General features: G+C 46.9%; 3 protein-coding genes and 1 non-coding gene across 10 annotated transcripts in view; 2 read left to right on the forward strand and 2 right to left on the reverse strand.

The window, feature by feature from the left end:
* Positions 1–220: 220 nt before the first annotated feature.
* arid4a (AT rich interactive domain 4A (RBP1-like)) lies at positions 221–18492 on the forward strand. Of its 3 annotated transcripts, none has more exons than XM_037071098.1 (25): positions 221–551; positions 1564–1614; positions 3454–3564; positions 3987–4052; positions 4145–4235; positions 4632–4711; positions 5089–5186; positions 6607–6739; positions 6996–7075; positions 7168–7244; positions 7404–7582; positions 7706–7778; positions 10115–10209; positions 10796–10893; positions 11169–11406; positions 11950–12167; positions 12256–12417; positions 12497–12578; positions 12887–13106; positions 13204–13266; positions 13339–14925; positions 15127–15231; positions 16168–16320; positions 16422–16568; positions 16930–18492. In XM_037071098.1, the coding sequence occupies exons 2-25, from the start codon at positions 1609–1611 to the stop codon at positions 17031–17033; spliced, it is 4266 nt and encodes a 1421-aa protein (XP_036926993.1). In that variant the 5' UTR covers positions 221–551; positions 1564–1608; the 3' UTR covers positions 17034–18492. The 3 variants fall into 3 exon arrangements, with proteins under 3 accessions (XP_036926993.1, XP_036926995.1, XP_036926994.1); XM_037071100.1 differs by having other exon boundaries at positions 229–551; positions 12890–13106; XM_037071099.1 differs by lacking the exon at positions 221–551 and adding an exon at positions 632–1437.
* A 1057-nt stretch (positions 18493–19549) lies between these two features.
* On the reverse strand, positions 19550–21335 carry timm9 (translocase of inner mitochondrial membrane 9 homolog). Of its 2 annotated transcripts, XM_037071102.1 has the most exons (5): positions 21280–21335; positions 21042–21077; positions 20535–20583; positions 20262–20357; positions 19550–19896 (listed from the first exon to the last, which is right to left on the reverse strand). In XM_037071102.1, the coding sequence occupies exons 3-5, from the start codon at positions 20571–20573 to the stop codon at positions 19762–19764; spliced, it is 270 nt and encodes an 89-aa protein (XP_036926997.1). In that variant the 5' UTR covers positions 20574–20583; positions 21042–21077; positions 21280–21335; the 3' UTR covers positions 19550–19761. The 2 variants fall into 2 exon arrangements, with proteins under 2 accessions (XP_036926997.1, XP_036926996.1); XM_037071101.1 differs by lacking the exon at positions 21280–21335 and having other exon boundaries at positions 21042–21260.
* Positions 20076–20161, reverse strand: LOC119005239. The gene has a single exon (XR_005070418.1). It is a non-coding gene; the product is annotated as a small nucleolar RNA SNORD53/SNORD92 (small nucleolar RNA).
* Positions 21336–22064: 729 nt separating the features above from the next.
* The window catches only part of kiaa0586 (KIAA0586 ortholog), a 28194-nt gene continuing 23465 nt past the window's right edge, over positions 22065–26793 (forward strand). For 2 of the 4 annotated variants that reach the window (XM_037071358.1, XM_037071360.1), the window contains exons 1-7: positions 22065–22716; positions 22870–22939; positions 23365–23431; positions 23841–24048; positions 24239–24309; positions 25221–25296; positions 25377–25491. In XM_037071358.1, the coding sequence (XP_036927253.1) occupies positions 22372–22716; positions 22870–22939; positions 23365–23431; positions 23841–24048; positions 24239–24309; positions 25221–25296; positions 25377–25491 (952 nt within the window). In that variant the 5' untranslated portion in view covers positions 22065–22371. Of the gene's footprint in view, positions 22717–22869; positions 22940–23364; positions 23432–23840; positions 24049–24238; positions 24310–25220; positions 25297–25373; positions 25492–26793 lie in introns of all 4 variants that reach the window. The other 2 variants (XM_037071361.1, XM_037071359.1) reach the window with 2 other exon arrangements.

Consider the following 26793-nt stretch of genomic DNA (forward strand, 5'->3'; position numbering starts at 1 on the left):
AAACGTGTTGAGGCGTCTGACAGAAGATCTATTACAAATTCTGATGGTTTTAAAAATGTATCGTTTGTTTTCTGGTATTTACACAGTGTCGACAATAAACAACGGGGTATTAACTCTGAAGATTTTTGAATGGGGTTTGGTGTGCAGCTCTCCAGCACGTATCGGGGGCAGGGCTTCATACGTTGTCGGTACAGACAAGGAAGCCCACACAGCCAATGGCGACGCGGCGCTGCTGGGAACAAAACGCGCGAGACCAATTGCGATCTCCACTGGCGGGTTCTTCTCTTGAACTCGCCTCTGATTGGACAAGTATTCCGTAGATGCCGTCATTTCCCTCGTGGCGCCGCATTCGTATCAACCAATAGCGGTGCCAGATGACGTACGCCCAATTAAAATCGAGGAATCGCTCGACCAACCGGATAACTCCGTAGCGACCACCACTGCCACCGAAGCCAATCGCGTGTCGGGAAACAGAGCTCGGGGCTCAACAGCTTGTTGTTCGTGTATCGCTTTGCAACCCGAGCGAGAGGGGAAGCAGCCGCGGTGTGAATGTGAGTATTAAATGTTCCGTTCTGTTCTGAACCCAGATATAAGTAGAAACGGGGTCCATTGAGCGGCCGGTCGCGGTCAGAGAGCCGGCTGGATGTCACCGGAGCGGCCGGGAGGCTTCCAGCTCTCCGCCGTTGTAACGAGCCTGCTGTGAATTGAATGGCAGCGGCAGTCGGCTTGTTTTTGCAGTGAAGAAATGTGAAGCTTCTGCGCCTTTGTGGAGCGGACACATATTAAATAAATAAATCACAACACTTTCTGTTCGTCGAGTGTCACACTGTGTCGGTCTGTCCGCGACAAACTTAGTTTAGCATCGAGCCGGGAGCTAATGTTGACGCTGCTCGAGGCTCTGCTGTTACTGACGGTTTAAATCGCCATATGATCACAAACTAGCTAGTTGAGTCGCTAGTTAGCCAACTAGCTAAATTTAGCTCCGGACCGGAGGGTGAACCGCCGCTCGACTCTCCGCTCTCCCCGCTGCAAACAGTCGTTGTGTGGTTTATGTGAGTGTCGGGACTCGGTGGTGTTTTACCCGGGGCCCTCCACCGGCTGCTGGTCGCAAGCAGACGATTCGGGGGGGGGGAGGTAAAGTTAGCCGAGCTAGCAGAGCTGACATGGCGAGCTGTGATGGCGACGTGACTCAGTGGAGCTGGGAGCGGAGCGGGAAGGAACGCCGCACTCCGGCCGCGCTCTTCGTCTGCTCGATGTCCCCCCACCGACCCGCTGATATTTAACCTCCAGCCCGCTGGACCCTGAGCTCCGTGATCACACCAAGTAAACGTCGCTAGCTAAGTTAGTGGAGCTGTTTGTGCCACATATTTGATCTGATCCGGGCAGGAGGAGGGAGGGGGCTGCACCGAGCCAGGAAAGAATGCCGAGCTAACACAAGTGAGAGGCTAGTTGGTTAGCTTAGCATTATTTTACAACCTCAGGACAGTTTTGACACTGTCCCTGTCTGTCCTCTGCTGTGTGTCCAACTTTAATCACGAGTCTCTTCCTGTTGGTGTGTTTCAGTGAGCTGAAATCCTTCGAGCTGGACTCCCTCAAATAACCGGAGACATGAAGGTGAGTTTGACCTGCGACACAAACTGAAGACATGTCAGTCCAGTTGCAAACTGGGCTCTGATGGTCCAGATCGTGTCGGTCCGGTTCAGACTGTCTCTGTCCGGTTTCAGTGTTAATACAGACGACACAAACACAAAGTGACAGGATCCGTGTGTTAATGTGTGACTGACAGAGTGTGTGTGGACTGAAGGAGGCTCAGTGTCTGTGACTTAAACGCATTATCATCAGAAAACACTCAACATGGCTGGTTATGGTTGTTTCATTCACAGCCCTCCAAAATAAAAGTCACAGCGTCCTGTATTCAGATCCGTTTATGTTGATGACTGAAGTCATCAGAAGATGAGAAAAGGATTCCTCCTCGTTTTCTCAGCAGAACTGAGACTAACTTGAGTTTAAAAGTCCTGAAGTCAAATTTGACTGTTGTAATGATTGAATTATGTTTTGAAAAATATTGAAAATTTCCTGTTGCTGTAACTTAAATGGCACATACTGAAGATTCAGTCAGACGTGATCTGTAGTTTGTTCTGATGGACCAGGTGAGCTCTGTCACTCTGAGCTGTGTTTACATCCAGTTCACTCATGAAGACGTGTGAGGAGTTTTTTCACTGCAAACGTTCCTCTCTTAGTGAACAAACAAAGCTACACGTTTGTGTGCGCAGGGGTGATGGGCTGTAAAAGTTTTGTCCGACCAGCTTTACACTTCTCAAATGTAAACTTGTGAGTGCTGTTGATGTTCTACGCTCGGCTGCTTCTTGTGTTTAGTTCAGGTTGGAAGAACGTGAGTAAGATCATGGAGATAAATGTATCTGTCTATTCTGATTATAGATCAGCATCACATACACTGTTTTACATGAAGTCTCACAGTGTGAAAACATGACTCTTGTGTAGAAATCAAACATTTTGATGCATCAGTAATGTTTCATAATTATAGTTTTGTCCTCTGAGTTGGAGTCATATCCAGAGCTTCCTAGACCAAAGTAATAATTAGTATAATTTGTGATTTTTGTGCTCATACAAACAGCTGAAGAAGATTATTAGTTATGATCAGAAGTAGCGTGTTGAAGACTTTGCTGACACAGCAGACAGGAGAGATAACAGTCAGCTGATATTGTTCATCCGTCCAACAACAGCACATCCGGCTCTGCATCTGTCTGCAGCAGTTGTTTGTCCATGGAGCGCCAGTCTGAGATCGTCTCTTTTCTCTTGTTCGGTCACTCTCTTGTTAACTCTTCTCAGTTTCCTCTTGTCCCTCCGTCATGTTGTCTGCAGAGTCCTGAAACTTCCTCCACCCATCGCTCCAGCACTCCTGTGTTATCAGTCAAAACTCTCCAATGCTTCCCTGGTGGTCGGAGCTCCCATTCCAGTCTGGGCACAGTCAGCCAACTGCAGGGCTAACTGAATTAACAAGCTAACAGCAGCTGCATTTAGTGGGTTACTTAAAGTGAATTAAAGTCCATCAGGAAACTAGAATAAGTTCAAAACCAGGAAACCTTTTCTTTATAAATCTGGTGGTAGATTGTCCCCCCTGGCCCACCATACAAGACTTTCAGTGTGACCATCAAGCTGTCAGTCAAAGTACAATAGTTCTGTTATGTTGTTTAAGTACAACACAACTACTGTTGGTTAGAGGAGCATGAAGGCATTAGAGACAGCAGGAGGCTAATGTTAGCTGCTAACTGTGCCTCAAATGACTAACTGGATACAGAAGGAGGCTAATGCGTACCTTCAATCAATCTGATTGACATTTGAGATCCACAGCTGCTCTCCTGTGTGGCGCAGTGCATGCTGGGACAGTGTCTGTGTGTGTTCTCATGTTATTTGTGTATGTGTGTGTTGCAGGCAGCAGACGAGCCTGCCTACCTGACAGTGGGGACAGATGTCAGCGCCAAGTACAGAGGAGCCTTCTGCGAGGCCAAGATCAAGACTGTGAAACGCCTCGTCAAGGTCAAGGTGAGACTGCAGGCTCAGCTGCGGACGGGACGCCCGGCCTCGGCTGCGGACGGGACGCCCGGCCTCGGCTGCGGACGGGACGCCCGGCCTCGGCTGCGGACGGGACGCCCGGCCTCGGCTGCGGACGGGACGCCCGGCCTCGGCTGCGGACGGGACGCCCGGCCTCGGCTGCGGACGGTCCCCTCCCCATGTTGTGTCCTTTGAGTCCGTGCCGACTCTGTCCTCCCAGTGAGACAAACTGTCCAGGCTGAGCTTGTTTCATCATTAGAGATGGTTTGTCATCAAAGTTAAATGTTGTTGTTCAGGACAGAAAGAAGAGTTGGGATTGTAGTTTTTGTGTGAACTGTTCCTTTGAAAAGAGGAAACATGACCTCATGTCTCTCTCTGATCTAACCTACTGATCTCCGTCTGTGTGTCTTCAGGTGACTCTGAAAGGTGAGAGTACGTCCCAGGTGGTGCAGGATGACCAGGTCAAAGGACCACTCAGGGTAAGAAGAAGATGATGGTGATGATCTCACTGTCGCCATGGAAACAGGAAACTGACTCTTAAAGCAAAATCTTGTCCCTCTGTGTCCTTCAGGTGGGCTCCACTGTGGAGGTGAAGACTAACGAGGGTCTATCCAGCGAGGCCGTCATCAGTAAGCTGACAGACGCCAGCCTCTACACTGTGGGTGAGTCCTGATCTAGACTCTGAGAACCTTTAGTAAAGGAGAAACGGAGGGGGGACCGGTCTACGGGATGGACAGGAAGTAGTCTTGGTTGTAAACAAACTGCAGGAGCTAATGCGGCTAACATGCTAACGGCAGCAGTTAGATCAGATTCATTTATTAGTCAGAGTTTGATCCAGTGTTTAGACTCATTAAGCTGCTTCTTCTTCTTCTTCTTTTTCTTCTTCTTCTTCTTCCTCTTCCTCCTCATCATCATCATCTCCTTCTCAGGCCGGTCCCTTCTCTCTAACTGGCTGGTTTCACAGGTCAGAGTTCTATCAGAGTGAAGGAGATGGGTCAGTTCACGACAGGAAGTGAATGTTTCCTGTTTCACAACGTGTGTGTGTGTGTGTGTTTCAGTGTTTGATGACGGAGATGAGAAGACTCTCCGTCGAACGTCTCTGTGTCTGAAGGGAGAGAGGCATTTTGCAGAGAGTGAGGTGAGTCTCACATTCAGACAGATGACTTCTCAGGCAGGTGTCCGTCCATCAGAGCAGCATGTGAACTCTCTTCTCTGTGCTCCTTCTCTCCTCTCTGTGCTCCTTCTCTCCTCTCTGTGCTCCTTCTCTCCTCTCTGTGCTCCTTCTCTCCTCTCTGTGCTCCTTCTCTCCTCTCTGTGCTCCTTCTCTCCTCTCTGTGCTCCTTCTCTCTTCTCTGTGCTCCTTCTCTCCTCTCTGTGCTCCTTCTCTCTTCTCTGTGCTCCTTCTCTCCTCTCTGTGCTCCTTCTCTCCTCTCTGTGCTCCTTCTCTCCTCTCTGTGCTCCTTCTCTCCTCTCTGTGCTCCTTCTCTCCTCTCTGTGCTCCTTCTCTCCTCTCAGACGTTGGACCAGCTGCCGCTGACAAACCCAGAACATTTTGGGACTCCTGTTATCGGCAAGAAGTCGAACCGTGGTGGGCGCCGTTCGTCCCAGGCTGTGTGAGTCTGCTGCTCTTTAACTTCCTGTACAGTCCCATTACAGCAGACGTGTTTACATCACATGATTCTTATTATGAAGTGTTTGCATACATCAGAACTCTGCGACCACACAGCTGCTTCCAGTCTGAATCATTTCACGTCTCTCAGGAATAAAAAGTAGATTCATAATGAATCAAATGTTGTTGAGGTCAAATTGTCTTTGAAACCAGTGACAGAGTTGAGTGTTATAGTGTTAGTGTTGGAGCTTATTCTATCATCCCAGAACCAGAACCAGCTCCCTGACTTCAGACCAGGAGCTGCTGCCCCATCAGTGACTGAGCCACCGGATAAATGTTCAACTGAATTGTACCAGAGGATTATTATCTTTTATATGCCGGCTAGAGGCGTGAATACTAGAAGATTCTGATTGACTCAGAGTTGACTTTGAGTTGTAGGCAGACATTAGGCTGCTGTAGGAAGGATGTTGGAGGGAGGCAGAGATCATCTGATAGCAACTCGCCTAATATTCTTTAAATGGACATCTTGCTGTGCATGTTGGATTCTGGACTTCTGCCTCACAACAATCTCTGATCACATCAGCCATGTTCACCTGAAACCAGCGTCTGCAGCCATAAATAAGAACTGTTACAGCCGCTAATCAGCCGAGATCTGAGGAGCTGCTGTCGACTCTGCCGTGCAGCAGTGAGAGTCCAGGGATGTGTTCTGTTAAAGCTGCCGTGTGGAAACTACATTATTATAGAGTGCAACAAACGTGTCGGACACTGCAGATGGATCAGGGTTTGGGTTTGTGATGTATATGTATTGAGAAGATGCAGCTTTTATTTTGTAGCCTGCTGTAGTTGGATTACTCGAAAGACTTTCAGAATAAAATTTGATGAAATGAAAAATGTGAAAAATGAAATGATAAAGTGTCTGTGTGAAGTGATGAAGATCATGAGGATGACGAACACTCGGATGCATTAAGAACCGCTGACAGCTGAATCTTAGTCCAATCAAATTGTGAGGCTGGTGAAGATTTTCATCTGTAACAACAGCAAGTGATCACCACATATTTTGGTGCACCTACAAATCTACACATATCAGTTTTTGACCTAAAGCGAGCTGATGTAGCTGCGATGCACAGAAGAGTTTTGTGAGTCAGCCAGTTATTAATAATCTACTATTACAACATCAAATGACAACTGTTTATATTCATACATGCAAACTGTTCTGATACAATAATTAAATTGGCAACAGGCGGTTTTCTGTGAGAAATGTTGATGTCACTGTTTAAAGAATCATAACAATCATGTGGTGATCAATAGAGTCACGTGTTGTTGTGACTGTGAGGAAAACAAGCAATCCACGAGGAAACGCTTTCTGATCATATCTAACACTTCAACTGCCAACTGTATACTGACTCTACCCGTCTGTCTCTAAGGGCTGATGAGGAGAACGAGTCCTCATCCAGTGAGGATGAGGAGGAGGACCGGAGGCGGCTGAATGATGAGCTGCTGGGTAAAGTGTGCAGCATTGAGAACGAGGAGGAGCCCAGCAGCTGGTACCTGGCTCTGGTGAGAGAACAACAACAACAACAAAGTTTGATTATTATCTTCACCAGCTGTTTCTACAGGAAATGTAACGTAAACCGAGTAATCTGATGATTTTCAATGTGTTGATATCTGGGTTGGACACATGAAATAAAAGATGGAAGATGGAGAAGAAGAACAACTAACTTCTTCTGGTCATATAGTTTATAAACTGGTTGTTCTGAGGTTCTAAAGAGAACATTGATGGTTGACGGTTCTGACAAGGCTCTGTGTTGTTCAGGTGGTGTCTCCGAGCTGTAACGACGAGCTGCTGGTGAAGAAGGATCAGTGTCTGGTCCGAGCCTTCAGCGACTCCAAGTTGTGAGTTTACACTGCTTTGATTATTGATTGTTGATCAGAAGCTGATCCGCTGTGTATCATCGCTTCACTTCCTGTTTCCTGTCGCCCTGCAGCTACACGGTGGCGAGGAGACACGTGCACATTGTCGGCTCAGTTGGCATCGCCAAGTCAGAGTTCAGCTCCAGGCGAGGTGAGGACTACAACTCCCATAACTCACCAGGGCACACTGAGTCACCTGACAATGAGTCTTCTTCCTCTTCTTCCTTCCACTTCCTTTTCCTCTTCCTCCTACTCCTTCTCCTTCTCCCTCTCGTCATCCTCATCCTTCTTCTTCCTCCACATCTTGCAGGTTTCGAAGCAGCCCAGATGTTCCTGAGCAGCAGGGAGGTTCCAGATATTTGGAAGATGGACATGAGTCAGATCCTGGACTCGTCCTCCAGTGACGATGAGGACGATGAAGAGGAGAAAGAGAGTGATGATGAGGAGGAGGGTGACGAAGAGAAGAAGAAGAAACACATAAAGGAGGAGGTGAGTGTTGATATGACAACAGGTGTGACTGATGCTGCTGGAAAGGTCAGATACTTACGTCTGTGTGTGTGTCTGTGTGTGTCTGTGTGTGTCTGTGTGTGTCTGTGTGTGTCTGTGTCTCAGCCCGATGAAGAGCCAGATCCAGAAGAGAGAGATCACTTCCTGCAGCAGCTCTACAAGTTCATGGAGGACCGAGGTGAGATGTCCTGCTTCACTCCCTGTTTCTACTCATCCTGTTGCGACCGATATGAACGGACGCCTCTTTTCTCTTGCAGAGATTATCAAGGCAGCATGCTTGCGTCTTATTACAGGCATGAAAATCACTCACCTTTCGGCAAAATTCCCCGTTTTGAAACCAAAATGGGTGACCTACGTCAATCGTGTAGATCCGATGAGAAAATATTTTCTTGGGGGGGACATGGAGGTATACCAGACAATGAACTGTGAACATGTGCGCGCCTGAGGGGAGCTCTACAACTCATTTTCAATTACCTGGAAGATGCTCAGGAAGATCAGTAAGCATGTTGGATTCTCTGTCTGTTCAAAATAAGAGCTCTACATTGCACCCCATTGGCATTTAGAACTGGGTTCTTAGCGGGGGGGAGGGGGTTAATTTGAAAGCAGTGACCATTTGTAGCTTGCCGCTACAACAATAAGCAGACAACGAAGACAGCTACAGAGACCGAGGAGACGCTGCATCTCCTGGATCTCAGCGGCTGTCCAGTTGTTCATCTTGATGTCTGCAGGTGAAGTGATGGACTGACTGCTGTGATCAGCTGTTTCTTGGTTTAAAAGTCCAGCTGTGAGTCCAGGTCATTGTCACCTCCGCCCATCTCACACACCGGCCCGCACATTGACGTCTCGGATTTAGATAACGTTAGCAATGGAGGTGGAAATAAGTGTACCGAGGCGGCAAATTGGCACACCAAAACAGACCCTCAAACTTCTTCAAAACCCATATTCATCTTGTCAAAACACACTCTTTAAGGGTTTGCTTTTCTCATTCTGGGGCAGATTGCGCTGTTACAGTTGTGCATTTCATGAGACAAGTTGTCAGTCTCATTTCTTGTATAGCATAATGTGACCATGTTTATTATACATTCATACTCTCTTGTAATTTTGCTTGATTTTTCTCTCAAAATGCATCAGATTTTCACCCCTGACCCGTTTTTATGCCTGTTATTAGCATTGTTGCTAATAGCTGCCTCGTAGCTTTCAAACTGAGCTTTATTGACAGTTGTCAGCAGCCAACACATGTTTTACATGTACAGTGTGATCTCTCGGTGAGGTTGTGGCTTGATGATATACTCGTACAGTATGAGTTGGAATTAACAACATTTCTAAAATGGTACAGTACGAACAGTGTTCGCAGCTATACATTAAGTAGAAGAGGTCACATCAGTGTCGGTAGACAGGAAGTATAGAGCAAGGACAAATTGTGGGTCACAGAATATACCTGGTCAGACTAGTCGAGCTGGGCAGTATACCGGTTCACACCAAATACCGGAGCATATTTTCGTTTTGATATGAATTTTTAATATACCCCCATACTGGTGTATTTAATTACACAAAATTCCAAATGCTACGCTGCGCCACACGACACTGTTTCAGCCTGGAGCCTTTTCGATGTTGCACTTCTAAACAGGTATGATGCAACTGCGAGGCGATGTGAGGGTAAACAGTAGTGCTCTGGTGTTATGTTGCGGTGAAGATGGCTAGGATAGACATGACAGTTCATCACTTCATCCGCGGATGTCAAGGTAAGCAACTGGAAAGCTGCTGAGATCCGGGAGATGCTAGCTCTCCTCAGTCTCTGTAGCTGACAGCTTGTTAGCTGCTAACACTCGTTACTTTAAAATTAAAAGCCCCCAGCTAGGAACCCAGTTCTAAACTCCAATGGGGTGCAATGTAAAGCTCTTATTTTGAAGACAAATTTGACCTGCTTGCTGTTAGCTGTCTGTTGCTCGAAGCAGCTAACGCGAGGCGCTCCGCTGAACGCTTCCTTTAATAGTGGGAATTTAACATCAGCATGTGTTTGACTGAGGAGGAGAGAATATGGGCCACTGGTCCATAATTACGTAAATCTGTCAAGTGTCGCCACATTTTTCTAATGCATATGTTGTACGTCACTGTTCACGCCCAGCTTCCTGCTTCACGTCACATCACATGTTTACGCCAACCTCAGTGGAGGCTTTTTGGGAAGGAAGGAATATTAAACCTTCCTTTTAGACAGACAAGGCGGCAGAGCGCAGCCTTTTCAATCTAACAGGGGCTAATAATTCCTCTGTCAACCAGTAGAAAATGTTGTGAACACCTGATTATGCATGGAAAAAAAATACCTTCATATACAGTGAAACTGTTGAAATTTGGAAAAAATACCTTGATATACATTTTTGGTCATACCGCCCAGCACTAAGACCACGCAAGTAAAATGCATGTGTGGGAAACACTGTCAGTGTATATGAATGTATGAAGTGGATGAACTGTCTGTGTGTGTGTGTGTGTGTGTGTGTGTGTGCGCTTCTCCAACAGGGACTCCCATCAACAAGCCTCCAGTGTTGGGTTATAAGGACCTGAACCTGTTCAAGCTCTTCAGACTGGTCTACCACCTGGGAGGCTGCCACAAGGTGAGACCTGACTGTAAAGTGTGACATCACTGTGGATCAGCTGATCTCAGTTCATTAAGTATTTAACACGCCTATTATTCAACGGCGTCCACAGAAAACATGTATTTTGCTTTCATGTCTGAAGGATTCTGTTACCACCATATTTGGTCGTGCAGTGTGATGCAGCTGGAGGATAGAGTCTGGTTACCATGGAGACGATGACAATTGCTGAATGGTTGATCTTCACTGTGTAAAAAGATGGATGTGATCAGTTTATTTCCACATTTATTGATCCGTGTAAATGTCCTCTGAGCTCATTGCTAATCATGTTTGTAAGAGGCGGGGCCTACGTGCATTATTTGTGACATCACAAATAGTTTGGAGCCAGTCCTGTTCCAGCATTCAGTAAACTGTGTGCTGTGGACTTTACAGTGAAGGAGGAGATGTCCGGTGTCAAAGGAACAGGAGACATTTTCAGGATTTTTAGTGTGGAAACGATACTTTTGTTCTGCAGAAACCAGGTGAGACACACCTGTGACCTGCTCTCTGTGTGTGTGTGTGCGTGTGTGTGTGTGTGTGTGTGTGTGTGTGTGTGTGTGTGTTGTAGATTGAGTCTGGGACCGTGTGGAAGCAGGTCTACATGGATCTGGGGATCCCTGTCCTGAACTCTGCTGCATCATACAACGTGAAGACGGCCTACAGGAAGTAAGAGAACACACCTGCTGTGACATCACCACACCCTCACCTGCTGTGGTCTCTAGATTCAACACGGGACGTCTCGTTTATCAAACATCACCTACTTTTCTTTATTCTGACAGGAAATTAAGAATAATTTGAATAACATTTGAATAATTAATCACTGATAACTATTTGTTAGTTGCATTCGATCTGCGTTGATCTGACAAGCCTCTGACCTCATCTGTGACATCATCAGTTCCCATCAGCCCCTGGTTTGTTGACCACATGCTCTGTGTCGTCAGGTACCTGTATGGGTTTGAGGAGTACTGCCGCTCTGCCTCCATCACCTTCAGAACGATCCATCACAACAACCCTCGCCCTCCCACCGTTCCAACCAATCAGAATCAGACGGGTCCAGAGCTGAAAGAGCCTTCCAGGCCACCCCTGAAGGTGGGAACTGTGGATGACAAGATGGAGGAGGCGGAGTCAGACAGTGAGAGCGAGAAAGAGGAGGTGAAGGAGAGACAGTTGTCCCCGAGGGTGAGACACACCAGACTCCATTTACAAATGTAGTGATTTTAAGAGTTGTTGAGTTGAAACAAACTTTATAACATAGTGAAACTCTGTGTCAGTTTGTGGCAGCATGTCTGTACCAGCCTGTCTGCTTCTGTGTCTAAAGTGCTAAAGTCTTACCTGCCAACATTGATCAGCTGTTTGAACACACTGTTTACACTGATTTCACCATTTACACTCCATTTATGAAAGAAGAAACATGTTATTGATCTAAACATGTCACATGTTACAAAGACACTAAACAGGAACAATATAGGCGACTTCTTTGTCCCCGTGGAGAAAGTCCCCAGACTCCCTTAACAAATGTGTCAGTTTAGTGAATTGTTGAGTTGGAGACACTTTATAAACTCTGTGAAACTCTGTCTCTGACTCATTCTGCATTATTTGGACCTTCTTGTTCATTCAGCAAATGTTCTACATGAACTTCTTTGTCTTTGTGTAGAAAGTGTCCGTCGCAGATTGATGTCAGCTGTGATCAGGTCCAAGTCTAAATGTGTCTGTGTGCTTTAGGGGCGGAGGAGGTGTGTGGTCAGTCAGGTGAAGATGGAGAGAGAGTCGCCCTCCAGACCAGAGAAGAGAGGAGGAGGAGGAGAAGATATTATTGAGGAGCAGCGGGAGATGAGGAGACGCAGCAACAGAAGAATGGACGACTCGGAGAAAGGCTCTGAAGAAGAGGATGAGGAGGATGAAGATGAAGAGGAGGAGGTGGAGAGGAGGCGAGGAGTTGGGTGAGACTGATTGCTTTGGTTTATAGGAAAAAAACATTGAATGGTTTAAATAGTGAGTTCCTACTTGAACTCTGTGTGTCTCTGTCAGGAGTGAGGATGAGGAGGACGAGGACTCTCTGACGGGGACGAAGGTCAGAGTGAAATACGGCAGAGGGAAGACTCAGAAGATCTACGAGGCTCACATCAAGAAGACTGACGTGGATAACGGAGAACAGTTCTACCTGGTTCATTACTATGGCTGGAACGTCAGGTCAGTGACAGTGAAGTTTAGAGCATGATTTCATGATGGAGGCGGAGCCTGTCCTGACTCAGGCGTGTCTGATCCTCAGGTACGATGAGTGGGTAAAGGCTGACAGGATCATCTGGCCCGTGGAGAAAGGAACCAAGAAGAGGCAGAGGAAGAAGGTGAAGGTGAGCTTGCATCTGAAGGGCATGTGACGGGCTTGTGAGGGGCGGGACTTGCTCCAGGCCTCTAGTGATGATGCTGAGAAAAGTTTTACACGCTGGGTTGAAGTGATGTCACTTCCTCTTAGCGGTCTGGCTGTCTGATGAGAGCTTGACAAGCTTCACTGACCAATCAGTTGCAGGGGTGGGCGGGGTTAGTTTGACTGATGGACAGAATGTATCTGATGTCATCAGCTGCTTTTTCTCTTTCTGCTCCTCGTTCTTGTTCAACTTGTGTGTGTGAACTCATGTCTCACCGTCTCCGCGTGTCTCAGCAGAACAAAGAAAAGGACGAGTCTGAGAAGGAGCGGGACAAAGATGAGGAGAAGACTCCGTCAATGGCAGTGAAACCTACCGGAGCGAAGCGTGGTCGTCCTCAGATCAGGACCACACCCACTGGCTCAACAGGACGCAGCGTCTCCAAGACGCCCAGCAGTGAGGGACGCTCAAACGGCAGGAGGACGGAGACGCCGTCCAACATGGCCAACGGAGACAGTAAGATTCACTGAGCATGCTCAGCAGATCAGTCAGCTGATTCTCAAAGATGAAGATGTTTTGTTTATCTGACATGTGGCTCCTCCCCCCTCTGTAGACACGCCTCGCAGAAGAACCAGGAGGACATCGGGCATGTATGACTCAGACCGAGCGTCCAATGGTGAGAACACGCCCACTTCCTGTTTAGATTTCCTGTCATTAGTCAGTTTACTAACAATCTGTGTCCCAGCAGATCAGTCTGGGAGCTCATCAGAGGACAGCGAATCAGAAGACCCGCCTGACAAGAAGCTGTCACCATGGCGAGGGAGGAGTGAAGCCCCGCCCTGCCAGGAGGAGGATGAGGAGGAGGTGAAGCAGCAGCAGCAGCAGGAGGAGGAGGAGGAGGCGGAGGAGGTGGCGGAGGACATTGAGGCTGCTGATGTCACAAAAAACACCAACGACAACACTGCAGACACAACAACAGCATCACAGATGCCCACCGCCACTGCGCCGCCGTGTCCCAGCATGCCTCAGGAAAAAGCTGACAAAGTCCTGAGCCAATCGGAGAAGAAGGAGGCCGAGCAGGGGGAGGAGCCTGCAGGGGAGGCTGCCATGCTGCCTGTTCAGCTGGACAAGGAGAACAAGATGTCTCCAGAGCAAGTAACGTCTACTGGACAGGAAGTGCTTAGACGGACGTCCCCCAGCAGGATGTCTCCTCAGGCCGACAAGACGAACAAGATGTCTCCTGCCACCGCTGCAGACAAACACAAGATGTCTCCTGAAAAGTCGATGTCGTCACCTCAGGCAGACCCCACAGATGAGGACAGGTCCGCTCCTCTCTCTTCCCCCAGGGTCAAAGGTCGCAGGTCTATCTTCAGGGAGGCGGGCTCTGAGACACCTACCAGAATCCTCCTCTGCAGTCCAGCACCTGCCCCCAGCCCCTCCCACATGGCAGCGCTGTCGTCTCCTCCTCGCAGCGTCTTGAAGAGGCAGGACGAGCCCATGGTGGTTCTCCACTGCCTCCCCAGCCAGCGAATTCCCCCTGAGTCTCCCGCTGACTCGGACACTGACTCCGCCACCGAGGAGGAGGAGGAGGAGGAGGCGGGGTTACCTGAGGAGAGGAGCAGCTTGGTGCTCAAACGTAAAGCAGTGGAGCAGCGAGCCGGAGATAAGAAGCTCCGCCCTGACAGAAAGGAGGAGGTTGCAGCCCTCAAAACGCTGCCTCCCAAGATGGCCACTGATGTGTCACCTGTCCGCAGGGTGGAGTCAGAGAGGAGGAGCGAAGGAGTGCTGAAGGCAGAGGAGTGGCCCCTCCCAGCCGAGGCGATGCAGAGGGAGGTGTCAGAGGAACGTCTAACGGGTGTAGCTGCCAAGGAGCCAGAGGTGCTTGCTGGGACCACTCCCACAACTGTGGAGGCCCCTGGCCCTGCCCCCACTGAGGAGGCGGAGCCACAGATTGGCCCCGAGGCGCTCGTCTGCCACGAGGTGGACCTAGACGATCCAGATGACAAGGAGAAGCCCTCCCCCACCACCTCCCCGGAACACCTCCTCCTCATGATGAGGGAACAGCAACCTGCCCCGCCCCCGCTGCCTAACCTCCTCCACACCCCCCTCCCCTCCCCCCACCTCCCCCAGCCTCAGGTCAGGCCATTTCTGCCCGCTGCCACTCCCAGCTCCGCCCCTTGCCTTGAGGAGCTCCACCCAGCCAGGAGCACAGCTGAGGAGGAGAGAGGAGCAACGAGGGGGGAGCAGGAGGGAGACTCCAGCCCCGGGTTTGATGGCAGCGCCTCTTCTTCCACCTCCACCTCCCTGCTGTCACTGCAGGATAACAAGGACAGAGGTGAGTACAGAGTCAGGGTCGCTAAAATCAGCTGAAAACTAGATGGAGTTTGGTGTAACTCACATATGACAGTTTGTGTTAAGATCTGAGATGTGCAGCCAATCAGGAGGGAGGATTTTAATGTCATTGCTCTTACGTGTGTGTGTTACCTGATTGGTCAGGAGTTGTAGACAGTAACCTGTGTGACCTTTGACCCCTCAGGTCAGAAGAGGGTGATGGATTGTAACTTGAGTCCGACGGCCAAGAAACAGAAACGCAACCAGAAACGGCCGCACACACCTGGGAAGGTGGAGAAGAACGGAGCAGGTGAGTGATGTCACTGACAGGTTGGACACTGCTGATAGGCTGAGTTCACCACAATACAGGTCCACTTACACCCAGCCATGTCACACGGTCCTCACCAGCTGTCAGACCAAATCCGTCTGATTTATAACCCACAGACAGTGTTTCAATGTGCTTCAGTGTGTACAGTGATCCTCTGACTTCTGACCCTCGATCAGACTGAGGAAACATTTCACGTGTGAAAAAAACAATGTTAGAAACCTGATGAGGAGCCGCAGAGGAGGATCCTCACAATGTCACGTTGACAGAAAAGAAGAACAAATCACTTTACAAGTTTCATTATGTTTTGTTTATTTCAGAAAACAAAACAACTGTTAGAGAAATGTGATGTTGATCAGAATCAGCTGGTTGTTTCTCATCAGCAGGATGATGTAAAATCTGATACTGTTGGAACTCTGAGACTGAGACCCACTGAAGAAGCTAGCAGTTAACACCAAGGGCTAATTGAAGGCTACATCAAAGAAGTGAGTTTTGAGTTTAGATTTAAAGGCGTCAGCAGAGCCAGCTGGTCTGAGGTCAGCTGGGAGGTTATTCCAGAGGAAGAAGCCTGCAGCCAGTGGACTGCTTCTGACCCCGGGAACCATCAGGAGCTGAATCCTGAGAGCCGACTGCAGCAGGTGGAAATGTGGTGGAATGAGATCTGACCTGTACGATGAGGCTGTGTGCTGTTCTATATGTTATCAGCACCTTAAAGTCTGATTTTATATGTATCAGGAGCCAGAGCAGAGATGCTGGGATTGGTGTAATATGACCACATGTTCTGTACATGTTAAAACTTCAGCTGCAGCATCCAGAACCAGCTGAGGACTTTGAGTGGACTCACACGGAAGACCAGAAAATAAGACGTGGACAGTGTCATCACACAACTTTTTAAATCCTCTCTCCTCCTCTGTTCTCCAGGTCACAGCAGTGACAGCGAAGATCAGTCTCGAGTGTCTTCGGTGTCTCAGAAATCTCAGAAGTCTCGTTGTCCCGCTCTGTCGTCTCCGTCCTCTCACAAAGACAAACACAACTTCTCCCCTCAGAGGACGTACAAGTGGACCTTCCAGCTCGGTGAGACACCTCTTCATCTCCACACAGTCACACTGTCACGTGTCAGAGCACAGTTCTAACCTCTTCCTCTTCTTCTTCCTCTTCTTCCTTGTCCTCTGCAGACGAGCTGGACAGTATGTCGAGCACAGAGAGGATCTCCTTCCTGCAGGAGAAGCTGCAGGAGATCAGGAAGTACTACATGACCCTGAAGTCGGAGGTGGCGTCCATCGACAGACGCCGGAAGAGACTAAAAAAGAAAGAGAGAGAAGGTAGGAGACGCTCGGCATGCTGGGAAAAAAAACACGGACAATCAGACGTTAATTAACGATAATTAGAATAGACATTCATAAACAGCATTCAGCCTGACAGTATGAAGGTAATCTATTACATCCGTGAGTACACTGCTGACAGTGAACAGGTGTTTACAGAGAACAGCTGTACCTGTCGGTGACATCACAACACTTTCATGAGCTTTAATGTTCTGTCGTGTCATTAGTTCACAGACAGCAGCTACATGTTGGTGTTAGCATGTTTGCATCGATCAGAGTAGCGACGGTGGATGCTCGCCTAAGATCACTGACAGAAGTATGTGATCAGGTATTGATCGTGATGGTGTTGTTGTCTCCTCAGTGTCCAACACGACTGCATCCACCTCGTCGGGCTCTTCAGACACCGCCATGAGTCCGTCTTCGGCCTCCCCCACTCAGAACACCGTCGCTGTCGAGTGCAGGTGATGACACGCCCACTTCCGCACCACCTCCTTCTGCTCAGCTCTGTCCCCTCCCAGCCACAGACTCCGCCCACTGTCAGCTCTGAGGGCATGATGGGGAAAAAAACACACAAAAACGTCCTTCCTGGTCAGTGTGAGCTCGACGAACGCAGTGGCTGATGGGAGGGGAAATGCCACCACCTGACCTTAGCCCCGCCTCTTCACCTATGGACTGACTTCCTGTTTAAGGAGAGACCGAAAAATCAGCCGTCTGTTCAGCCGCCACAGAGCACTTCCTCATTTCCTTATGTCCTTATTTCCTCCCTCCTTCCTCCAGTGCGTCTGCTGGTGTCAGTCATGTGACAGGTTGTGTTTGGGTCAGAGGTCACAGGTCTAGTGAATTTCCTTTTGTGGTCGACAGGAAGTAGATTCCTGCAGCAGCACAGCTCAGTATGCAAGTTTATTTTTTTCTTTTTCGTTAACTCACATTTTTTAAAGGAAAAACAGAAAAGTTAAAGTTTCCTGCTGTGAGTGTTTTTGGCCTTTTTATACAGAATCAGAGCTTTTATTTTGGTAAAAACAAACAAAAAATTCAAAAAGTGTGATGTCACAGCGAGAAGATGGAATATTTGTTTAAATGGATTTTGGGGATTTTTGTAAAATAATTAAAATGAAGCTTATTTATTCAGTTAAAATCCTGTGTGTGTGTGTGTGTGTGTGTGTGTGTGTGTGTGTGTGTGTGTGTGTGTCTTCAGCCAGATGAATGAAGAAAAGTGATGAAAATTAAAACTGATGAGTTAAATTGGTGATTTAAAAATAACTCAATATTTAAATTGAATTAAAATAATCACAATTTTCATTCAACTAGAATTTTGAAAAAAATGTTCTACTTTTTGTTTAAACAGTTTTAATCTGAGCAGCAGCGTCAGTTTGATTCGGTCTCATTGTGACTCGAGTTAATTTTCATTTTAAGAATCTTACATTTCTTTATGTGATTTTAGTATTCAGAATATTAATCTGAAATTGTAACTCTCATGAGTTTATTATTTTCATCCTTCTAAACATGAAATAATTTTTCTTCTGGCTGATCCGATGTTCTGTACGTTGGGTCCTGACCCGGCTCCTGGAGGACCTCCCAGCTTCTTCTTCTGTGGTTTCCTCTGCGTGGCTGACAGACGGCTGCTTCATCCTGTTTGTTTTGTACATAACGTTCTAAGTAAAGAAGAGAAACGGCTCCATGTATTTGAGAACTACATTTTACACACCTGTAAAGAATGATTTATAATATTTTCTAAGAGAAGACTGTTTGTAACGTTGTATTATGAACTCCTCAGTTTTATTTTTTTCTTTCTATGTGGTGTTTTGCTAGCGGCGGTTTGAGAGCGACAGCTGTAAATAGAAACACACACTTCCTCCTGACAGCAGAAAGAAGCCATGTTGGACAATAAACAGCTCTCTGTTTCTAATAAAGTTTTTAAATACGATTCCCTGACTCCTCCTCAGCACCTGAACGCACCGCAGAGACCAGTGCTGTGTTCAGGGACTCCCTCTCACCGTGTACAGTCGTGTTGAATGTAACGTTTAGGGAACACTGAGCTCAATATGGAGCTACAAGTTGTTAGCTTAGCATAAAGACTGGAACCAGGGGGAAACTGGTAGCCTGTCACAGGTCACGTCACGTTGAACTGTTCCTTTAATTTTACACATCTGTGATGTCATCAGTTTTGAGTTTCTCGACCTATGAGCTGAAAATGTATATTGATTATTGCTGAAGCTCGATCGGTCCACTCGTCAGGTGCCGGGACGAACATCTGCAGACTGATGACGTCACGATTAATGGCTTTATAGTGTCGTTTATAACACGTGTCAAAGTGACGACACACGCAGCGTCTTCGTGTCAGTCTGGTTTCATCTCCGGATTTAGATTTTAATGTGGCCGAGAAAGAAGTCTGAGGCCCGCTGCTGCTCCCGCGACCCGTCTACAGAGAAGCGATTATTTTCATCCTTCTTCACATGAAATCATTTTTCTTCTGGCTGCTCTGATGTTCCGTGCGTTGGGTTCTGACCCGCTCCTGGAGGTCCTCCCTGCTTCTTCTTCTGTGGTTTCCTCTGTGACAGACATAACGGTCTTCAGTGATTCTTTTCCTTTTGTCCAAAACTCAAAAACTTAATTTACTGTTGATGGCGATGAAGAAAATCAGCAAATCGTCACAAACCAGAAGCCGAAACAATGTCTGACAGTTTTATCAAAACTGTCACAACTAAGTTACTTTAATGGATTAATCGATGAAACTTGCAGCTGTAAACTAACTCGAGCTGCTTTGGAACATCTTGCGTCTCTTTTTCTGCAAGTTCTGCTCACGTTGAACCATAATTTGCTTATTTGATAAACTGGTTTGAAGCATTTAAATCGAACCATTTTGATAAACAATATGAAATGAAATTTTTAGCTGCTGAAGTGAAGCAGCGGTGATCATCCTGTCAGCACAGTACAGCTCTGATTATTAAAGTCAAACTTCTGATCGGTTAATCAATAAACAGTTCACGTTAAATAAAAACTTTATTTCAACATAAACACATTTAAAGGACAATTACACAGTTTTATACACGAGTGAAAGACGTCAGTGACTCGCCTGATCCTCCAGCATCAACAGTCTGTATTGATCCAACATGGTGGACCTGCTGGACTGGGATCAGTCTGTTGGACTGGGATCAGTCTACTGGGTCCTGGTTTCAGTCCAGTTCAGTCCACCTCAGCGAGGCTGTCCCAGCAGTCCAGCTTTAGCAGCCAGAGCCTCGTTCTGCTGGATGTGATACTCCTGGAAACGCATCGAGATCCGCTGAGTCATCTTTAGGTACTTCTGGAGACACGACTCGGAGCAGCTCGACTGAAACAAAGCAGACCGCCAGTTATTGACTGATCAGTGTTCACATTGGTGATCAACAGGAATCATCAGTTAGGAAAGATGTGACTCCCTGATTAAAGTTCAAGGAAGTCATGTGACCGACATCAACTGACTCCTCCTAAACAGACTCCTGATCTGACCCGGATCAAGCAGGCTCAGGATTGGTCAGACAGCCAAGAGAAGTTGTGACATCACATGACATCATCAGCTCACTGAGCGAAACCTTTTCTCAGCATCATCACTCCTCCTGACAGCCGATCAGAGCCTCTGTGTTTGATGATGAATCACTCTGCAGGACGGCTGTGGACGTAAATGTGCTTTAATTGTGAAAGAGACTTCCTGTTTACCTCCTCCGGCTTCACCTCTCTGGTGGTGAAATCTTTGACGCAGTCCATGAAGCAGTTCTCCGTCACCTTGTTGTACGTCCCCAGAAACTCCTTAAACTGAAACACAGGAAATGACGTGATCACACGTTGTTTATTGTTGGATGATAGATGAGTTATCAGACACTGAAACTGAAAATATAAATCTAAATTAATCATTTAAGTCCAACTCATTACATAAACACATCAGACTCATTTACTGATGAATCACTAATTGATTAATAAAAAGGAGTTTACCTGTTTGATCTGGTCGGACTCGGACACCTGGACCGCCATCGTTCAGATTCTGTGTGAGGACACGGCACACACCAGACTCCATTCAAAAATCTGACTTTTTAATATTCACACTCCCATTCACAGTGACATCTACCTGAACACGAGAGCTTGTTCACCAGACAGATTCAAAGAACATCCTGCCACATTTATTTTATTTAACTTGCTCCATTAATTCTGCACATGTTCATGATGAACTCTGGTTTGTTTCTGTGCTGTGCTGCCGTTTAAATCACTCTAATGGACGAATGTATTCGCCGTCACAGAGACTTGAGCTTCATGAAGCCTCGTTTTACTCCGCCTGGCTTTAATGCTAACGGCTAACGTTAGCTAGCATTAGCTTCATCTCTCGGTCCACCGGCGGATTTCTTTCCTTTTTGTGATTCAGTGAATGAGTTCCGTCGGTCTGAACTTCAGACTGCTGCTGTGTTCAAACACACACGATCATGTGGACATGAGGTTAAATCTCACCTGAGCTCGATGTGATGTGAGAATCCTTCCTGCGGACTGAAGGACATGTGAGAGCACAGACCCGCACAGACCCGCACATTCACACTAAAACTTATTTAATTCACCTTATAAACTAAAATTAATCAAACAGAAACATGGTATCAAACAGTGGCACTGAATTATCAACAAATGTTTAATAACGTGATTTTCAACCGAGTAAAATAAAAGACTGAAAATAAAGTGTAACGAAAGTACAAACCGGCAACCAAAACTTCAACGGTACGCTACTGAGGAGAGCTTCCGGCGTGCTACAAGTGCGAAACAACAGTTCCGATGCTTCGCTGAGAAAAATATAATTTCTGACGTTGTTTGTGGAAAACAAACAAATTGATATTTTCATGCAAAACGAACAATCAGAATAATTATGTTTCCTGATTTTTATATGTAGTTAAAAATATCTATCTATCTATCTATCTATCTATCTATCTATCTATCTATCTATCTATCTATCTATCTATCTATCTTTCATGCTGCTGCTAAATTTACTGTTTTTTTCACTTTATACCACTTTTTATTTCAGTTTTATGCTGCTCACTGTTGGATTGTATTCTGTGTACTTAGTAACTTGTTTATTTATTACTTTACCATTATTTATTACTTTTGTTTTCCTTTCTCACTTTGTTTTACTACTGTTGCACGACAATTTCCCTCGGGATAAATAAGGTTTTCTTGAATCTTGAATCTTGAATCTTGAATCTTGAATCTATCTATCTATCTATCTATCTATCTATCTATCTATCTATCTATCTATCTATCTATCTATCTTTCAAAATGAAGTCAATAATACTCAATATTTTAAATATGTTATTATTAATTTCATCTGCTTTTGTTATTTCTTCTGTATTCCGGCTGCTTGAACAAGCAGAAGTGTTGACTGACGGAACAACGTGTGAATGTCTTTAAATATAACAACGTATTGTTTCAAACATGAACTGATCTGGATTTAGAGACGCAGTGAGACGTCTGTCATCAGTTTCCCTGCTGTGAAGCGGAAACAGGAAGTGCGAAAACAGGAAGTGGGGTGTTTGTTGTCAGCAACAGTTGCTGTTGTCCCTTTTGTCGCTTTGATACTTTTATTTTCTCAGTTTGTTTCTGACTCTAAAATGCTTCATGACCTTTATGATGGGCAGTTCTCCACAGTGTTTCCGGACGTTCTCCGGGTCGGAACCGTCCAGCTGCTCGCGGGTCCCGTCTGATGCTGGAGCGGGAAGTTTGAAACAGGCTAGCTGAGTTTAGCCTGTCAGCTAACGGCTAATGAAACTTTAACTCAGACTTCATTAAACTCGTCAGCATGTTTCCTCCGCCGGCCTCCGGCTCCGATACACTCTGGGATTCACCCGGTGGGACCGGTCCGGATCTGTCCTCCTGCAGCTCTGACACCGGGGACGTGTTGATCCGCGCCACTCGGGTTCTTTCGTCGGATCATAGACAGGACGCTGGACCGGGACCCGGACCTGTCCACATAACCGTTCAGAAGCTGCGGGACCGTCCTGTCCGGCAGCAGCGGCCGAAGTCTCCACAGGAACCGGACAGAGCGGCTCCTCTGCCGGCTGCAGCTCAGCTTCAGCCCGGTCAGAGCTCCGTGAGAGCGGCCAGAAGAACCGGGAAGAAACCCAGACAGACAAAAGAGAACAGAGTGAGACCTCCTCCTCTCTTTATAATACACTGACTGATCACACTCGTCCCCTCTGTGTAGTATTATGTGGTATTGATTGATATACATATTTACCATAACCTGATAATTGATTCTGGATGGATCAGTCTGACCCGGCTGTGTTCTGTTCTCCAGCAGCCTCCAGCAGCAGAACCCGGTCCAAACAGGAAGCTCTCTGCTGGGACACACACGGACCAGCAGCCCGGTGAGACATCAATCAATAGACCAATCAATAATCACTGTGACTTTACTGTTGAACGGTTCAGTGTCTAATATCACAGATGTGCTTTGATGGCGTATGAAATGATTTTGGGTGTCTTGTTATCAGAAGGTCGCTGGTTTGATTCCCCTGGTGTGCATGTCCAAGTGTCCTTGGGCAAGATACTGAACCCAATTTGCTCCTGGTGTTCTGGTCTTCACCATCAGTGTGTGAATGTATGAATGAATTACTGTCAGTCACTTCGGACAGACGAGTCTGATAAATGTTACAGATTATTGATCCATACATGGATCAATATTAGTGTTAATACATTAAATCATTTCATGAACACTTTGTGCTTGGCTGACATCAACTCTGCTTACATCATCACTCTGCTTACATCATCACTCTGCTTACATCATCACTCTCAGACGATCTCCTGACATCTCGCTTTGCTGCCGGAGGGCGAGGAGTCGTACTCGCAGCTCTGAAACAACGGTGAGGAAAAACACTTATTGTCTTAAATTTCAGGAAATGTCAGTGGAGTTTGGTGTGTTTCTGTTAATAAGATTTTATAATTACTAAAACTATAAACTGAATGCTCCCACCTGTAATTAATCAGAATCAGAAGTACTTTATTGATCCCCAAGGGGAAACTGCTCACGTCACAGCTGCTCTCATTCAGAAGTCTTAGAAAGAAAAATCTAAACAGAATAAAAGTCAACATTTCCTGAAGAAACGTGATAAAGTTCGGCCTGCAGAGATGGTAGCATCTTTAAATTCAATGTTTTCGTCACGGAGTTTGGTGTGTGTGATCACACAAACTCACTCTGACGACTCAAATTGTACTCTCTGCACCTGAACGCCTCATATGGCCTTCACTGTCTGTACCATTTGCTCTGCTCAGCTCTCATAGCGCCCCCATCAGGAGGGAGGTCAGGGTGCAGCTGTTGGACCAGAGGCCGGTCCAGACAAGCTCCCAGGGTGCACCTGGTCTGACGACTGGCCGCCAGGATGCAGTGCGCGTGGCGGATGTCCAGACGGAGGCGGGGCTGTCCTCTGGTTGCCTGGGAGACGACACCAATGCATCATCATCAGCGGCTGCTCTCATCAAGGTAGGTCTGACCTGAGATCAGCTCACTGAGTCACAGGAAGTCCTGCACAGGCTCCTTGAAATCCTTGAAAGTAAATTTGAGGGTAAAATCAAGGCCTTGGAAGTGCTTGAATTGAAATATTTTGTCCTTCACTCAGCAGCTCAGTGAGAATCCTCCTCAGAGTCTCAGTCTCCCTGTTTGTGTCTCTCAGGCTCAGTCACTGATGGAGGCTCGAGTGTCTCACCTGGCTGAAGGTGTTCAGCAGCTGCTGCAGGCTGAGAGGTGCACACACACGCAGGACTGACACAGATTATTGATAATCCAGCAGACTGATCGTTGATACTGGAACTGATTATAGTTGTGCTGGTTCTGATACTAGAATCAGAAATGCTGCTGTTACTGCCTGATATGCATTTTAATTTAACAACAGGACACTGCTACTTCCCAGTTAGCTCTGTTAGCTACATTAGCTCCATTAGCTATGTTAGCTCTATTAGCTCTGTTAGCACCTTTAGCTTTGTTAGGCCCGTGAGCTCTTTTTCCCTACGCGGTTTACGTTCTTTAAATTTGTGGTTCAGAATAAAATCATTAATTAACTAATTAAGTGTTGCCAGCAGGAGGTCTGCATCTATTATTCAGCTAATCAGAGAAATGATCAATATCAGCCCTGATCCAACTGATTGATAATTAATTAGATTATATAATCTGAGACTGAACTGCACTGCTCACCTGGACATTTCTGTCTGTCTCTGTGCTGCTGATCAGGTTTCATTTGTTGATCAGTGTAAAGTGTCCTGCAGTGCTGCAGAGACAGACGGGTTTTATTGATCCATGATGTCTCATAGCTGTAGTTCTGTTACTGAGCTGCAGCCGGTCCGGTACAGTTCTGTTACTGGGACCAGTATCACTCGCTGCCATTTGGTGTTTATTCAATGAAAGTAAATAAAACTTTATTAATAAATCCAAAGTGAGAACATGGATTCAATATTCACCAATGATCTGCTCAATAACCAACTCAATAACATATTGATTCATTACCTAAAACCAATCAGAGGACAGCATGATGTCAGCTGACTCTGATACTTCTATAAGTATTTTCTATGTGAAAAGAAACAAAACAAGATCACCAGTTGGTTTGATAATGTCACCACTGTGACCTCACTATGACCTCACTGTGACATCACTGTGGACAGGAACAGGAGGTGGAGTCTGAGCCAGCAGACCCTGCATCACCTGGAGACCCTGCAGAGTCAGCAGCTGCAGCTGCAGGTAAACTGTCACCTGTTCACCTGCTGCTCTCACCTGTCTGCCTTTCTGACTGCTCACTGGCTCTCCTCTCCTCCAATCAGAGCCAGCTGCTGGACTCAGCCCTCAGGACGGTAACAGGACGTGCCCCAGTGACTCCGGCCGCCTCTGACATCACACGGGTCAGAGGTCAGCCGGTCACTCACCTGGAGCCTGCAGGTACGCAGACACACACATACACACACACACACACACTGCTAACAACTGACTCAGCAGACTGAATGTAAAGAGAGTCAGAATACTTTATTAATGCCGGGGGGGAAATTGTTTTTGTTCCAGTGCTCCGTGCAAAGTAGACACAGAAATACAGCATGAATGGAAACAAGAGATGAAAATCAAGATATAAATAAAATACTAAGTAGACAATAAGATAAATAATAAAATAGACAATCTGGGATATATGCAATATACAGTGAAATGGTTGCAGCATTCTAAATGAAATGAGAATGAGTTTTGTTTTGTTTTTAAATAGCCGTTTGAGTCGGATCATCAGAGGGAGGAGTTGGACAGTCTGATGGCCACAGGCAGGAATGTCTTCCTGTGGCGCTCAGTGGTGCATTCTGCTGCTGCCCCGGCACACCACAGCAAACAGAACAGCACTGGCCACCACAGGCTCAAAAAACATCCTCAGCATCGTCTGGCAGATGTTAAAGGAGCGGAGCCTCCTCAGAAAATAGAGGCGGCTCTGTCCCTTCTTGTAAAGGACTTCAGTGTTCTTAGTCCGGTCCAGTTTATTGTCAGTGAACACCCCCAGATATTTGTAGTGTTCAACGATGTCCACGTTATGTCCCAGGATGGAAACTGGGGTCACTGGTGTCCTGGTTCTCCTCAGATCCACCACCAGCTCCTTGGTCTTTGTTGTGTTGAGCTGCAGGTGGTTCAGCTCACACCACGAGACAAAGTTGTCCACCACAGCTCTGTATTCAGCCTTCTCCTTGCTGATACATCCAACTACAGCAGAGTCATCAGAAGACTTCTGAAGATGGCAGGACTCTGTCTGGTAGCTGAAGTCTGTGGTGTAAATGGTGAAGAGGAAGGGAGAGAGGAAGGCCCCTTGTGGGCCCCTGGTGTTGCTCATCACTGCACCACATACAGTGCTGCAGGCACACGTACTGTGGTCGGTCAGTGAGGTAATCCACAATCCAGGACTCAAGGGGAGGATCCACCAGCAACGCCATCAGCTTGGCACCCAGTAGAGCAGGCCTGATGGTATTGAAAGCACTGGAGTGCTCCCCGGCTTGTCCATGTGGGCGTAGACACGGTTTCAGCAGGTAGATGATGGCATCCTCAACTCCAATCCAGGGCTGGTAGGTGAACTGGAGGGGATCCAGGTGCAGCCTGATCATAGGCCTGAGCTGCTCCAGGACCAGTCTCTCCAGGGTCTTCATGATGTGTGACGTCACTGCCATGGGTCAGTAACCCGAGAGGCTTTAGACTTCAGAGATTTATTTACCCACATCA

The sequence above is a fragment of the Acanthopagrus latus genome, chromosome 16 (assembly GCF_904848185.1).
Source record: "Acanthopagrus latus isolate v.2019 chromosome 16, fAcaLat1.1, whole genome shotgun sequence".
NCBI lineage: Eukaryota > Metazoa > Chordata > Actinopteri > Spariformes > Sparidae > Acanthopagrus > Acanthopagrus latus.

What these genes read in the sequence shown, in the direction of transcription:
- arid4a (XM_037071098.1), top strand. An exon ending in GTGAAGACGGCCTACAGGAA is followed by an intron (nt 10,894 to 11,168) that starts GTAAGAGAACAC and finishes CTGTGTCGTCAG; the next exon opens with GTACCTGTATGGGTTTGAGG. An exon ending in AGAGACAGTTGTCCCCGAGG is followed by an intron (nt 11,407 to 11,949) that starts GTGAGACACACC and finishes TGTGTGCTTTAG; the next exon opens with GGGCGGAGGAGGTGTGTGGT.
- timm9 (XM_037071102.1), bottom strand. Translation starts at nt 20,573, where the DNA reads ATGGCGGTCCAGGTGTCCGAGTCCGACCAGATCAAACAG. An exon ending in AGTCCGACCAGATCAAACAG is followed by an intron (nt 20,358 to 20,534) that starts GTAAACTCCTTT and finishes CCTGTGTTTCAG; the next exon opens with TTTAAGGAGTTTCTGGGGAC. An exon ending in GAGAGGTGAAGCCGGAGGAG is followed by an intron (nt 19,897 to 20,261) that starts GTAAACAGGAAG and finishes GCTTTGTTTCAG; the next exon opens with TCGAGCTGCTCCGAGTCGTG.